The sequence below is a fragment of the Haliotis asinina genome, unplaced genomic scaffold, assembly GCF_037392515.1.
Source record: "Haliotis asinina isolate JCU_RB_2024 unplaced genomic scaffold, JCU_Hal_asi_v2 scaffold_32, whole genome shotgun sequence".
Taxonomy (NCBI): Eukaryota; Metazoa; Mollusca; class Gastropoda; order Lepetellida; family Haliotidae; genus Haliotis; species Haliotis asinina.
Genome location: NW_027133904.1, coordinates 14,441 through 27,561, shown reverse-complemented (window position 1 = coordinate 27,561; position 13,121 = coordinate 14,441). Strand labels below are relative to the sequence as shown.

At 38.6% G+C, this 13,121-nt stretch overlaps 1 protein-coding gene across 1 annotated transcript; it reads left to right on the top strand.

The window, feature by feature from the left end:
* The first annotated feature begins 10,516 nt into the window (after window positions 1-10,516).
* Window positions 10,517-12,714, top strand: LOC137270063 (putative nuclease HARBI1). Its single transcript, XM_067803874.1, has 4 exons — window positions 10,517-10,931; window positions 11,168-11,280; window positions 11,583-11,694; window positions 12,335-12,714. Exons 1-4 carry the CDS (start codon window positions 10,517-10,519, stop codon window positions 12,712-12,714), a joined length of 1,020 nt encoding a protein of 339 aa, XP_067659975.1.
* Window positions 12,715-13,121: the final 407 nt, after the last annotated feature.

Sequence of the window (13,121 nt, the reverse complement as noted above, 5' to 3'; positions counted from 1 at the left end):
TTACCCCTCTGATAAGTGTTAATCGGCAGACCCGTGAAGGTAGCTTGTAGAATAGGCCTTCAGCAGCCCATGCTTTCCATAAAAGGCAACTCAGCTTGTTTTAAGAGACGACTAACGGAATAAGGTTCCCTGACTTGGTTAGCACATGTCATCGGTTCCCAATTGTGCCGATCGATGCTCATGCTGTTGATCACTGGACTGTCTGGTCCAGACCGCCGCCATATAGCTGGAATGTTGCTGAGTGCAGTGTAAAACTAAACTCACTTGCTCACTGTTAACTGGCACGGCTCCCACGGCCGAAAGCCATGACTACACAATGACATTTGGAAAGTGGTCAAGTGTAACATGTGTCATATTTGGGGTTGAGACCCATTCAAGATTCGAACCCTCACCCAAGGAGTCAGGCACATAATCACCAGATGTACAAAGGCAGCCGTCTAGTCCACTTAGCCACCGCGACTTCCACCAAAAATGGAAGTCAGACAACTGGTAGTCTAGACTGTGTACTTTGTGTAAGCTTCAGATAACTGTAAACCGGCTCCTTACAGCCGAAATCTGTGATTACACAATGCCATTTAGAAAATCTAGACTACCAGTTGTCCGACTTTGTGGAAGTCATGGTGGCTGAGTGGGCTAGGTGGCGGAATTTGTGTGCTGGCATTTAGGTACCTAACTTTGAGGGTGCGGGTTCGAATCCCAGTTGGGACTAAACCCCCAAAAACGAAACAAAAGTACTAGGCTTTTTACTTTGCTAAGAATGTGTAATCCCAGATATGTCATATGTTTTAAATGATTCCAAATTCCAGTGGTGAGTGATGTTTGGCTGAGAGGGGGTGGTTACCAAGAGACTGCAGTCTTGGTTTAGGATCCATATATAGGACAGTCTTAGGACTATCGAGTGGAAGACATAGTTCAATGAGTGCAGGCACCAATGTATGATGTTGCCATCCCCTTTATGACTAAGATAATCTTTCCTGTCTCGTGTCATCGCCTACAGTTGATGGCCCCACTGAGTCAAGTTAGCTGCTGGAAGGCAGAGGGTGAAAAACTTTTGGAATGTTGGAACTTTGATCTTGCTGTGCAGTGATGTACTGTGGTGCAGATACTGAACTTAAACCCTGTAACCCTGTAGAAAGACTTATCTGTGTTCAGCTGCGCAGTGATGACACTGTGGTGCAGATACTGAACGTAGACCCTGTAACCCTGTACACAGAGTTATCTATGTTCAACTGTGCAGTGATGACACAATGGTGCAGATACTGAATGTAGACTCTGTAACCTTGTACAAAGACTGATCTATGTTCAGCTGTGCAGTGATGACACTGTGGTGCAGATACTGAACGTAGACCCTGTAACCCTGTACAAAGACTTATCTGTGTTCAGCTGTGCAGTGATGACACTGTGGTGCAGATACTGAACGTAGACCCTGTAACCCTGTACAAAGACTTATCTATGTTCAGCTGTGCAGTGATGACACTGTGGTGCAGATACTGATAGATACAGTAATCTGAACCTATGGTTGTATGGTTGTGTCTTTAGCTGTTTACAGATTTTTGGCATTTTTATCCCCCTGGCATGTGGGGGGATATAGTCAATGCCTTGTCTGTCCATCCATCTGTCCATCCGTCTAATCATTTTGTTTCCAGAGCATAACTCAAAAATTGTTCAATATTTTTAGACCAAAATCGATTGATACAGTAATATGAACCTATGATTGTGCCTTTGCTATTGACAGATTTTTGTCATTTTTCTTTTTATCCCCGTGGCATGTAATGCGAGGTGATATAGTTGACGCCTCGTCTGTCTGTCCACCCGTAATCATTTTGTGGCCGGAGCATAACTCTGAAGCCGTTCAATATTTTTAGACCAAAACTTGATAGATATAATAATTTCAACCTTTAGTTGTGGCTTTTGCTATTTACATGTTTTGACATTTTTATTTTTTTTGTTTTTCCATGGAATATTTTGGTGTTAGTCTAATGGTGGGGTGGGCTTTATTACTGCAGCAGAACTTAAAAAGAACGTTCAATATTTTTCTGCAAAAATTGGTAGATATATCAATCAGAACCTGAAGTGGTGCTTTTTGTTATTTACAGGTTTTTGTGATTTATTATTTTCTCGGTTTCCATGGAAATGTTTTGGATGGTTTGCTAATGACCCCTTTCACAATAAAGTGGACACTTTACAAACACTGGACATTGAGATTATATTTAGCCTCATTACTTTTTGACATCCCCTCATGTAGAAAAAGGGGTTTCACTTTGAGCAACATGTTTGCTTGAAATACTATGCTCTGTAAAGAAGTATTTTGGTAGATATAATACAATTTTGCCCTTGATGTATGCTAGTAAATTTAAGCATATGCATACAGACTGACTATTGGATTTGGTCCGGTGTTGTTTACGTTTTAGAAAACAAATTAGAGGGGATTGCCTTCGTTTCCAGAGCTTAACTCAAAAACCGTTCTATATTTTTCGGCAAAACAAGGTAGATATATCAATCAGAACCTGAAGTGGTGCCTTTTGCTATTTACAGAATTTTATGGTTTATTATTTTCTCGGTTTCCATGGAAACATTTTGGACATAGTCTCAAAAGTGAGAGGTGTTTTGTTTCCGGAGCAGAACTCAAAAACTTCTTAATATATGTCAGTAAAACTTGGTACATATGTGTGGCAGACCCCAAAGTGGTGCCTTTTGGTATTTACAGGTTTTGTGATTTATTTTTTTGTCGGTTTCCATGGAAAAGTTCCGGACTTAGTCTCAAAATGGAGGGATGGGCTTTGTTTCCAGAGCACAACTCGAAAACCATTTCATTTCTTTCAACAGATCTTGCCAGATATATGAGACAGATCTTGAAATGGTGCCTTTTGCTGATTACAGATATATGGCATTTATATTTGTCATGAATTCCATGGAAAACAATTCAAACTTAGTCTAAAAAAACAATAAGTAACTGTCAGATGATTTGTCCTTTCAAACATGTATGGACCAGGGGGATATGTCATCTTCTGATGACTCATGTTAGCCTGGGCAGGGACAGATGATGAACATCACTTTGATCGAAGTGCCTCTTTCAGACACCATGCTTTGAGACCCTATAAAGTGGTATTTAGATAGATATAACTATATTCATTGGTTGTAAACAGAATCTAGGATTCATCTGTGTGGCTACAACATACATGTGTGAGGTTTACATAGTATTTGACTGTCCGACCAGTTTTGATTAAGGCTATACTGGGAATGGAGAGGAACAGAAGCTCCAATCTAGCTACCCAATGTGGCCTTTATATAGATATAATCTGTTCTGTCAACCCCCAGCAAATTGGTTTGCTGTGCTCCAGCCTTGCTGTCTTCATTTTGTTTTGACTTTTTATCTTGGTACCCTCAAAACGCAAAATCTGCAATACGTGCATCACACTTCAGGAAACAAAATATGACAGAAACAGTTTGCGTGTTTGAGGTCGGTAGAAGACCACTAAAATCAAGCTTATGTGTTAAAGTGCATAAAAAAGCCATTTGAAACTACAATCGCTTGTTAAGGTGGCTGCCTCCTTCATGTGAAATGAAAGAACTTTTTTCATAGAAACTACCTCCTTCCAGATGATGTAATCATAGCGACATAACTGATTCTAATGTTTTCACCATTCATACATCATGCCAACTGTTTAAGCTAAATTGTGAATGGTCACACAAGTGTCAGCTCCCAATATACTGTAAACAGTGCCAGCTTGAATAAGTGGACACAGTGTTTGTGAAAGATCAAAGTGGGGGTGTCCTTAAAAAACAGCCCCTGTCTATATACAACAAAGTTCAAACAGTCCAAATATTTGGCTGTTGAGTATGTAGGGACGATTTGCTTGAAATACTTTGCTCTATAAAGAAGTATTTTGGTAGATATGATACAATTTTGCCCTTGATGTGTGCTAGTAAATTTAAGAATACGCATACAGACTGACTATTGGATTTGGTCTGGTGTTGTTTATGTTTTAGAGTGCAATTTTGCGTGCGTGTGTGCACATGCTTACTTTCTTTGATCCTGTATAACATATTACAACAGGTTATGATTGAATATATTTCTCTTATCATACATAATCATGTCATAATTGCCCATTGATACTCACAGTTGAATGACTTGCCTATAGACATATCAGTACAGAGTGATGTGCCTATACACATAATAAATAGTACAGAGTAATTATTTTTATTTCCTTGAGATACACGTTACATACATCAGGCACTTATTGAATACATATATGTGTAAAAAGCAGAACAAAGCTATTCTTTGTTTCCATGTATTTTATTAATACTGGCGATAGAAAAACCTAAACAGAAACAAGCATCAATATACATCGTAACATCATGGATGGCCTGTCACAGAAGTAACTTGTACATCCTGATCCCATATTACACACTGATATAAAAATCACGTATGTCTGGAAGTATCAGTTATCATACATAGTGTACATAGCGTAGTATACATAGTAACTTATTCCAGATTAGCACAGTGCATACAAGTTCAACATAAACATTCGCATGGAAGAAAGTATCTTTTTCATACAAAGTCAAATGTTCCAGTAGCACTTGCAATAACTTCAACTAAACATAACAGACCCAGTGAATATGTCACCTGTTATATAATAGTTTTACACAAATTAATCTACTAATAACAAATAAGAACTGAAATGAAAAACAAAGAGAATTGTTATACAGTGTTCCGGTTGTTACGGTTACGAATTTACCGTGACAAACGATGTAAGAAATCCCCATGTGAACCAGCAAAACAGAACAAAGACAAGTCGTAAACGTTCAAATTCTGTATTATTATGCAATGAGAGCAAGGTATTCAAAGTCACAAGTCAATAGTCATAATGCTGATTACAAATTCAATACAAATGAGACAAAATCTAAGGCAATGGGTCACAAGATATAATATATCAAACTCACCAAAGTCTCAGTACGAGAGGTAATCAACTATGCAGAATGTAAACACAGCGATCGGTCTGACAGCAGATAATGTAGATTCAGGCGTTGACAGGTTTTGATGATCAAGCGTTGGCAGTGATGTATATCCTCCAGTTAATATGAATGAGTGTCGCCCTCAACATGGCAACCAGCCTTTATATATATATATATATATATATTAAGTCATTTCCCGAAAGTTCGGGCACATACGGCAATCGTCAACACTGTAGAATGTCCTCGAATAAGTCTCCCGAAAGTAAAGACATAGAAGACTAGGAGCAGATAAATTCCGGAAAAGCAGAATCCTAAAAGTGTTGAAGAAATTAAAACGAAATGTAACCCATCATAATCATTATTCAAAACACTAAATGTTGTTAGCCAATAATAATTATTACTTAATTAATAACAAAAATATACAGAAAATACACACATAAGTTTTCATAGAATTTACCGTAAAACAGTTGAGGTATATGAGCTCACCCCAATTGCCTTGGTTACATTGCTACACTCCCGGACAGGGGACAGGGCTTCCTCGCCTAGTACGATGCAACTACAGTACAATGAGTAAACTGATAGTTTCATACAAACATGTCATGGCCTTAATAAGGATAGATTGCATGCTTTTCTACCAACATATTCAAGCCTAACCTAATCACTCCTACTAACACGTGGTTTTGGAACTAACAATTTGGAATAAATGAAACAATGGATCTGAAATCGGAGTGAATAAGTACAGTTCACGGAATCTGCAGAATAGCATTTAGCATGGGAGATAACTGCTTACAAGGAGTGACATTTGAAATAAACAGTACAACAGAAGGGTCACTAATTAGTGGATCGCGCAAAACAACAGCATTTTGTGCACTATTTGTCCTCATGAAACAATTGAGTAAATTACATGTAATGTGTAATGTTTTCACGTTACAGTGCTACTCTGTATACGTTTCATGACAACACATTTAAACAATGTAACATTTTCTGTAATAAGTAATATATACAATGGATGACTACGGGATAATCATAAGTCATTCAAACAAATCACAACTTCTGAACAGTGAGGCATGGTCGGCGCCAGTATCAAGACCAATATATAATATAGCCACATCACACAGTTCATATAACAAGGGAATGTACTTGCTCAGTCCTGAGTTAGTAGAGAAGACTAAGAGGACATCTTAGCCATCTTTTCGTCATTGAGGCCTTGCAGGGGGAACATGTGGAGTCTGAATATCCACCTATGTTCGAGGGATCGCCTCTTTTGGCAAGTTCACAAGCTGAGGGTCTTCTCTGAGTTGTGCGATGATCTCATAGGTGAGATCTGATTTGCCATGCTTATGAAGTGCAACAGGTTTGTCTCTGTTGTGAGTGATGTTGGCAAAGTGTTCATTCGGCCTCGTTTTGAAGCATCTTTTAGTTTCCCCTACATATTGTTTTTTGCACTTTAGGCAGGTAAGCAGATAAACCACATTTTTGTTGGTGCATCTGTATTGTCGTTTGCGGTATTTGACGCCAGAGACTGTACAGAGGAAAGTGTCTGATCAATTTAATACGATGCAGATTTTGCAGTTGTGTTTATCACACGGATCATCAACAAATGTGACCACCCAGCCACTGATGTGTGGCACTATTTTTGGGTATTCTAGTGAGGCTTGTACGAGGTGATCCTTCAGGGTTTGTTTCTCCTGTAGGCTTGAATGTGGGATGTTTTAAGCACTTTTTGGCATATTACAGATCCCGATAGCAAATGTCATTGCTTTTTGATTATGGCATTGAGCTCCATGTTCATAGGGTTAAAGTCGCTTGCAAAGACCGTGGCTTTTTGTTTGGTCTTGGATATTTTTTTGAAGAGTGTCAGGAGGGTGTTCCTGTCCTTGCCGTCGGCCTTGTTTTTGTTCCGTTGTATGAGTCTCTTAGGATATCCTCATTTTAGGTAAAAATTTAAGAGGTTTCATACTCCTCAGTGGAGGAGCAGATGTGTTAGAGTCTAAGGAACTGACTATATGGGCCCTTAGTCTTGACGTGTCTGGGGTGACATGACGTATACAACAGATAAGAGTGTGTGTCGATGGGCTTGCAATTTAGAGAGGAACACAACTTGTTGTTCTCTTTGTCTAGACTGACCCACATGTCCAGAAAAACTACTTTATGAGGATAAAATTCAGCCATGAATTTTATGGTGGGGTGAGCTTCATTAAAGAATTTAATGAAAGCATGTAGGCGAGATAGGCCTAGTGTCCATACCAGGGAAATGTCGTCAATGGAACGAATGTAGATGTGGGGTTTGTCAATATGTTGTGAGAGGAGTATGGATTCTAATTCCCCCATGAATATATTGGCATATGACGGTGCACATTTGGTACCCATAGCCGTGCCTTCTATCTGTAGGCAGTGTTGGCTGTTAAAAACAAAATTGTTTTTATGAAGTACAGTTCTGAGAAGACCCACTATGCCAGCGGCAATAATTTGCCAGTTAGGTTTGTGTCTACGGACTCCTTTAGCAACAGCTAACAAGCCGTCATGGTTAGGGATGTTGGTATAAAGTGATGTGACGTCTAGTGTGACTAGGAGGACATCCTGGCCAGCTGGAATAGACAGTGATTCCAATCTTTTTATAAAGTGGGTAGTGTCCCGAACATAGCTAGGATATTGCGTGACAAACTCTTTTATGTGCTCATCTACAAAGATACTGATTTTTTTCAATGGGAGTGTTATTGCCGTTTATGATTGAGCGGCCTGGGATTTGTTAAATCTCTAGTGATTTTGGCCGAGAATGTTTCTGTTGGATCGTCATTTAGTTTGCAGTAAAATTTATCATCCGAAAGTTGTTGTAATGATTCATTTATGTAGTCCAAAGTGTTTTGAATTACTACTGCTGAACCCTTGTCTGCTTTTTTAAATAATGATTTTATTATTATTTTTTGAGAGCAGAGAGTGCAGTCATTTCATCAATGGTGAGGTTGTGATGTTTGAGTTTTGTGTCCTTCAGTTTGAAGAAATCATTGGTGGCTGCTTTGAAGAATGATTCCAGACTGATCATTGCTGTATGGCGGGTTCCAATTGCTTTGTGGTCCAAACTTTTTGTCTAGGGGTGAGATGGTGGCGGTCTCTCCTTCATCACTCAGTGTTTTTGAGAATAAACTGATAGGGTAAGTCACTGACCAGCTGGTGGTGAAAAGTTCCGGTCAGTGGCAACAAACAGCAAGTCCGCCAGAAATTGATTAAAAAACTATTCAACAATTGTCTGTGTTCAGAGTTTTCATTTCAGGCAGAAATACAAATCATGTACAATTTGGCACTGATCAAACCTAAGAACTGACAGATCACCTATCAATATGGAACATGATCATTACTTACAAAAAAATATGTAAAAACAAAAAGAAAATGACTGAGTGAGTATAGTTTTACGCCACACTCAGCAATATTCCAGCTATATGGCGACGGTGTGTAAATAATCGAGTCTGGACCAGACAATCCAGTGATCAACAACATGAGCATCGATCTGCGCAATTGGGAACCGATGACGTGTCGACCAAGTCAGCGAGTCTGACCACCCGATCCCGTTACTCGCCTCTTACGACAAGCTGAGTCGCCTTTTATGGCAAGCATGGGTTCAAAGAAAATGAAGTAAAAGATGCAAGGAGATTGGGGTAACATACACTTTCTTACGTAAGAGCTGAATTAAAATAAATAAAACATCAACATTGAATACTTGAGGTTAGTTTGTTGTTTCACTCTAGTCAGCAATATTCCAGAAGTACAGGACACCTGCATATTCATGGTAACAGAAATGTCAGTACTTTCATCAGCTAATACTGATGCAAAAGGTGAAGTATTTACTTTTTTTGTGACCTCTTGGTCAATAGATGACGACATTGAGTCTTTAAATTCACTTCCTGCATATGATGAGTCATACTTGACAGAATCAGAAACTGTTAAAAATTCAATATTTGGAACGTGTAAGTCCTTCAAAAGATCCATTAATGACTGAAATTTAATGAGGGCAATGCCGTCTTTGCAAATCCAGTAGGCAACTTTCAGTCCTATCAGTGCTCCCTTTTCTTGATCGCTAAGGCTATGCTGAAGGTCTTGGAGTTTCTCAACATCTCGTTTCAATGTGGGAGCTATGACGTCAGTTTTGTGATCATTTGTCTTCACGTGGTCGTCAATGTTAGACAATCTATAATTGCAACAACCCTGAGTGAACGCACTCTCTGTCTCACAACATCTCTGTCTCTACACACAAATGACAAGTCATTTTTCTACTCTCATCATCGTATCTCAACCACGAGTGTAATTGTAACCATCTACCTTGAAACACTCAAGTGTGTGTTTGCTTTTGTTTTTCAAGAACGAAAGTACTCTCCGTGTCTGGCTGTATATCAAATGGGCTCTTCCCTGTCACAAAACCAGTAAACGTGACCTGCTTAATTTTTTTCTTTGGTGGCATGGTTTGCTTATGCACGTGTTTACATATATCGCCACCATTAGCAAAGTGATCATAATTATAACACGGAAAACGATTGGATAGCTGCATTATTCCCGACCAATCAAAAGACATCTAACTTAATTTGCGGCTGACGTACATTCATAACTACTCCTGTCCATTCGTAACTACTCGCCTCTTTCCGTAACCGGCTTTCTGGAATGACCCGAGTAGTTACGAATGTACTCTTGTCATTCCGGCAAGCCTTCTTCTTGAAGGTCACGGAAAGAGGCGAGTAGTTACGAATGGGCGGACGTATTTTCCATGACTCGCGGAAAGGATCGAGTTGTTGTGAATGAACAGCTGCTAGTTGTGCTTTCCGGTTTCAAACATTTCATTTTCACATTAATTTAATTTCCATGATAAATATTTTAAAATTTGTTTCAAAGGATATTGTAACGACCACTTTCCCTGGGAAACCACCAGTCACAAGTCCGATCAGCATACTAATTCATAAGTCACACACAGATATATTCGGTCTATGACCGCTGACCGACGACGATCTGAAACTCTGTCACTGAAGTAGTGGGTCAGTTTCAACTTTCTAAAAAGTGCTTTTAGGTCGGTGAATGACTAGCTTTTGTTGGAGCACATGGGAGTAGGGCTAAATGTTAAGCCTTTAGATAAGAGACTTAATTCTTGCTCAGTTAATTGATAATCACAGAGATTAACAACAAAACTCTGTTGGTAAGTTTCCGAGGTATTATTTGCATCTGAATTGTTGTTTATAGTCAGGGTGCTAATTGCATCACAAATTGAACTGTTGCCAATTAAGTCTAAAAATACATTAAGTAACTGTCAGATTATTTGTCCTTCATTGTGTGGGGGCCAGGGAGATATGTCATCTTCTCATGACTCTTGTTGAAACAAGTTAGAGCTGGCCCCGATTTCTCGAAACAAACTTAAGTCTGTTTTCAGACTTAAGTCTGAGTTTTTACTCAAATTTGAGAAAACTCAGCAAAATGCATTTCTCAAACAAAACTGAGGTTTTTTTTCGACTCAACTTGAGTTAAAAACTCAAATTATTTGAGTCTGCTAGGTAGGTAACTTAAGTCATTATTTGAGATCAAAATGGCGTACAGGAGAAGGAGACAATGCCGTCGGAGAAACAAAGCTAGGGTGGAGAGAGGGTTGATGGACCGCAGCAACCCTCTGGAAACCATGTCGGAGGAATCGGTGTTTGCGCGTTATCGTTTCAGGCCTGACACTATTCTCTTCATAGTGTCGTTGATAGTTGGCCAGCTGAGGAGAGAGACAGCTAGGAGCTGTCCCCTGCCTCCTCTGACGCAAGTGCTCGTCTCCCTCCGGTTTCTGGCGACCGGTGGGTTTTGTTCCCTGATTGCCGATACTTACCGTAGCATTTCCGCATCGTCTGTTTATCGGTCAATCAGGGACTTTTGCGGAGCTTTTGTTCCCCTGGCACATCGATTCATTAAGATGCCCGCGGACACAGACACATGCAAGTCCATGTTTTACAAGATTGCAGGTAAGAATCTTTATTATTCTCAGCGAGTAGATATCATAACAAAACCACGGTACGGAATCGTTACCTAATGTGATGTAAAGGGAGATCAATCTAAATGCGGTGTCGAAATGTAAAAGTTGAACTGCGAAGCGGAATAACCAAAATCAACCCTGAATGTCCCAATATTACAAAGATATTGCCTATGGTATCGTTTTCGATTCAGTGTTAAATTTTTATAATTCTCTATACATTTTTAGGATTTCCAAATGTATTGGGATGTGTCGATGGGACATTCATAAGGATCACAGCCCCCAGTAAAGATGAAGGTGACTATGTGAACAGGAAGGGGTTCCATTCACTCAATGTTCAGGTGAGTTAATGTATTGAAATTCTGACAATTAAGGATATTTTCCATACTTCAGATTGTTCATATTCATGGAACTTCATGTCAAAAAATAAAAAGCAATGAATTAGTTTCAAAGAAAGTTATGATTATTGCATTGTAATTGTTTGCATCATAGTAAATGAAAAATAACTTTGTTAATTAAAATTGAATTTGTTTATTAAAATTAATCTATGAAGATATAGTAAAATGTGACCACATAATATTGAGTTCACAATCAACACAAATGTTAAATTTCCTCTGCAAATAATCTTTTTTCCTTGAGGCAGATGATCTGTGATGCACAGTTCAGAGTTACAAACTGTGTGGCCAAGTGGCCTGGGAGCGTACATGACAGTCGAATTTTCCGGGACAGTAAAATCAGTCTTGCATTCGAAAATGGTATGTAAGACCAATAACTAACGTATCATAAGACCTCCAGTATTAAGAGCAATGAGAATAAATTAATAAATCCAATTTTTTGTCAGTGTGAAATTACTAGTGTAACAATGATATCTTGTTGAGATTTAGTAATGACAAATAGTTTTGAAGGGTTTATAGATTTATCGCCTGGGATTTCATGATCCCTCACAGTGGATCTTGTGAATAAACCCTTGAAAATAATACATACAAAATGACTGTTGTGAAACAACAACTATCCAATTGTACGTAAACGTAAAATTACGTTTAACATTTCGTGAACACAATACATACTTAATATATGCATACATGTAAGCATATGTTACAAACTGCAGTCATACAAACCAAACTTGATAAGGTACAAGTACATAATAATCCACCTACTCACACAACACTTAGAGTAGGTACACAAAATTACTAATAGTAATACCGATGAGTCATATTTGATTATATATGATACATAGATGATGTGATAAACCAGCTATAGTAAAGCATCATATCCAAACCTCTGATCCAGTTCATTGTACAATAATCCTCCTGCCTTTAAATTCATCCAACTGATATCATATACCAGTAACAAGCAAAGAATACTTGAGATTTGTAATTTGGCATAATATTTCAGGTACCTACAAGGGTTTACTTCTAGGGGACTCTGGCTACCCGTGCAAGTCATACCTGATGACACCGTATCTATCTCCAGCAAACAGGGCTCAAGAGAGATTCAACAGAAGTCAAACGAAAACCAGAGTTCTTATTGAACAAACATTCGGAATTCTTAAGCGAAGATTTTCTTGTCTGCATAGTGGTTTGCGCATGTCACCCAAGCGTGCTTGTGATGTGATTGTAACTAGTGTAATATTACATAATATTGGCATTGCAAGACAAGATGTATTCAATGTTCATTACGATGATTGTAATGATGATAAATTCACTGTCCAAGTTGCTGATGAATTGACTGGAACAAATGTTAGAAATTATCTTTGCCAGGCATACTTCACCTGAAAAGTTTACAAATTATTTTCAAGTTATGACTTCTTATGCAGTGGAAGCTCTCAAAGCAGGCACTCGTTGGGACTGAAGAAATATTCTGAATTAGGCAATGTGCCATATTGTAGAGCTGACGATAAATGTAAAAATGGGTGGGGTTGAGCTTCTATGCCAGTATCAAGAACTTACTAGATCCGACAGATGCCGGTTGTGACAGCTTCCACCGTATAATGTAAAGAACAAACAAACTGTCAGTGTCTTAATCATCTTATGTACAAATAAGATATTTTGATTTTATGTACATCATAAGTCAATAATCATTTTCACATTTCAGCTTCATAATTTCCAATTGTAATCTTTGTTTTTTTAGCTCTTCCACCTCAGCCTTAATTTTGAAATAATTTGCTTCTTGTTTCAACTTT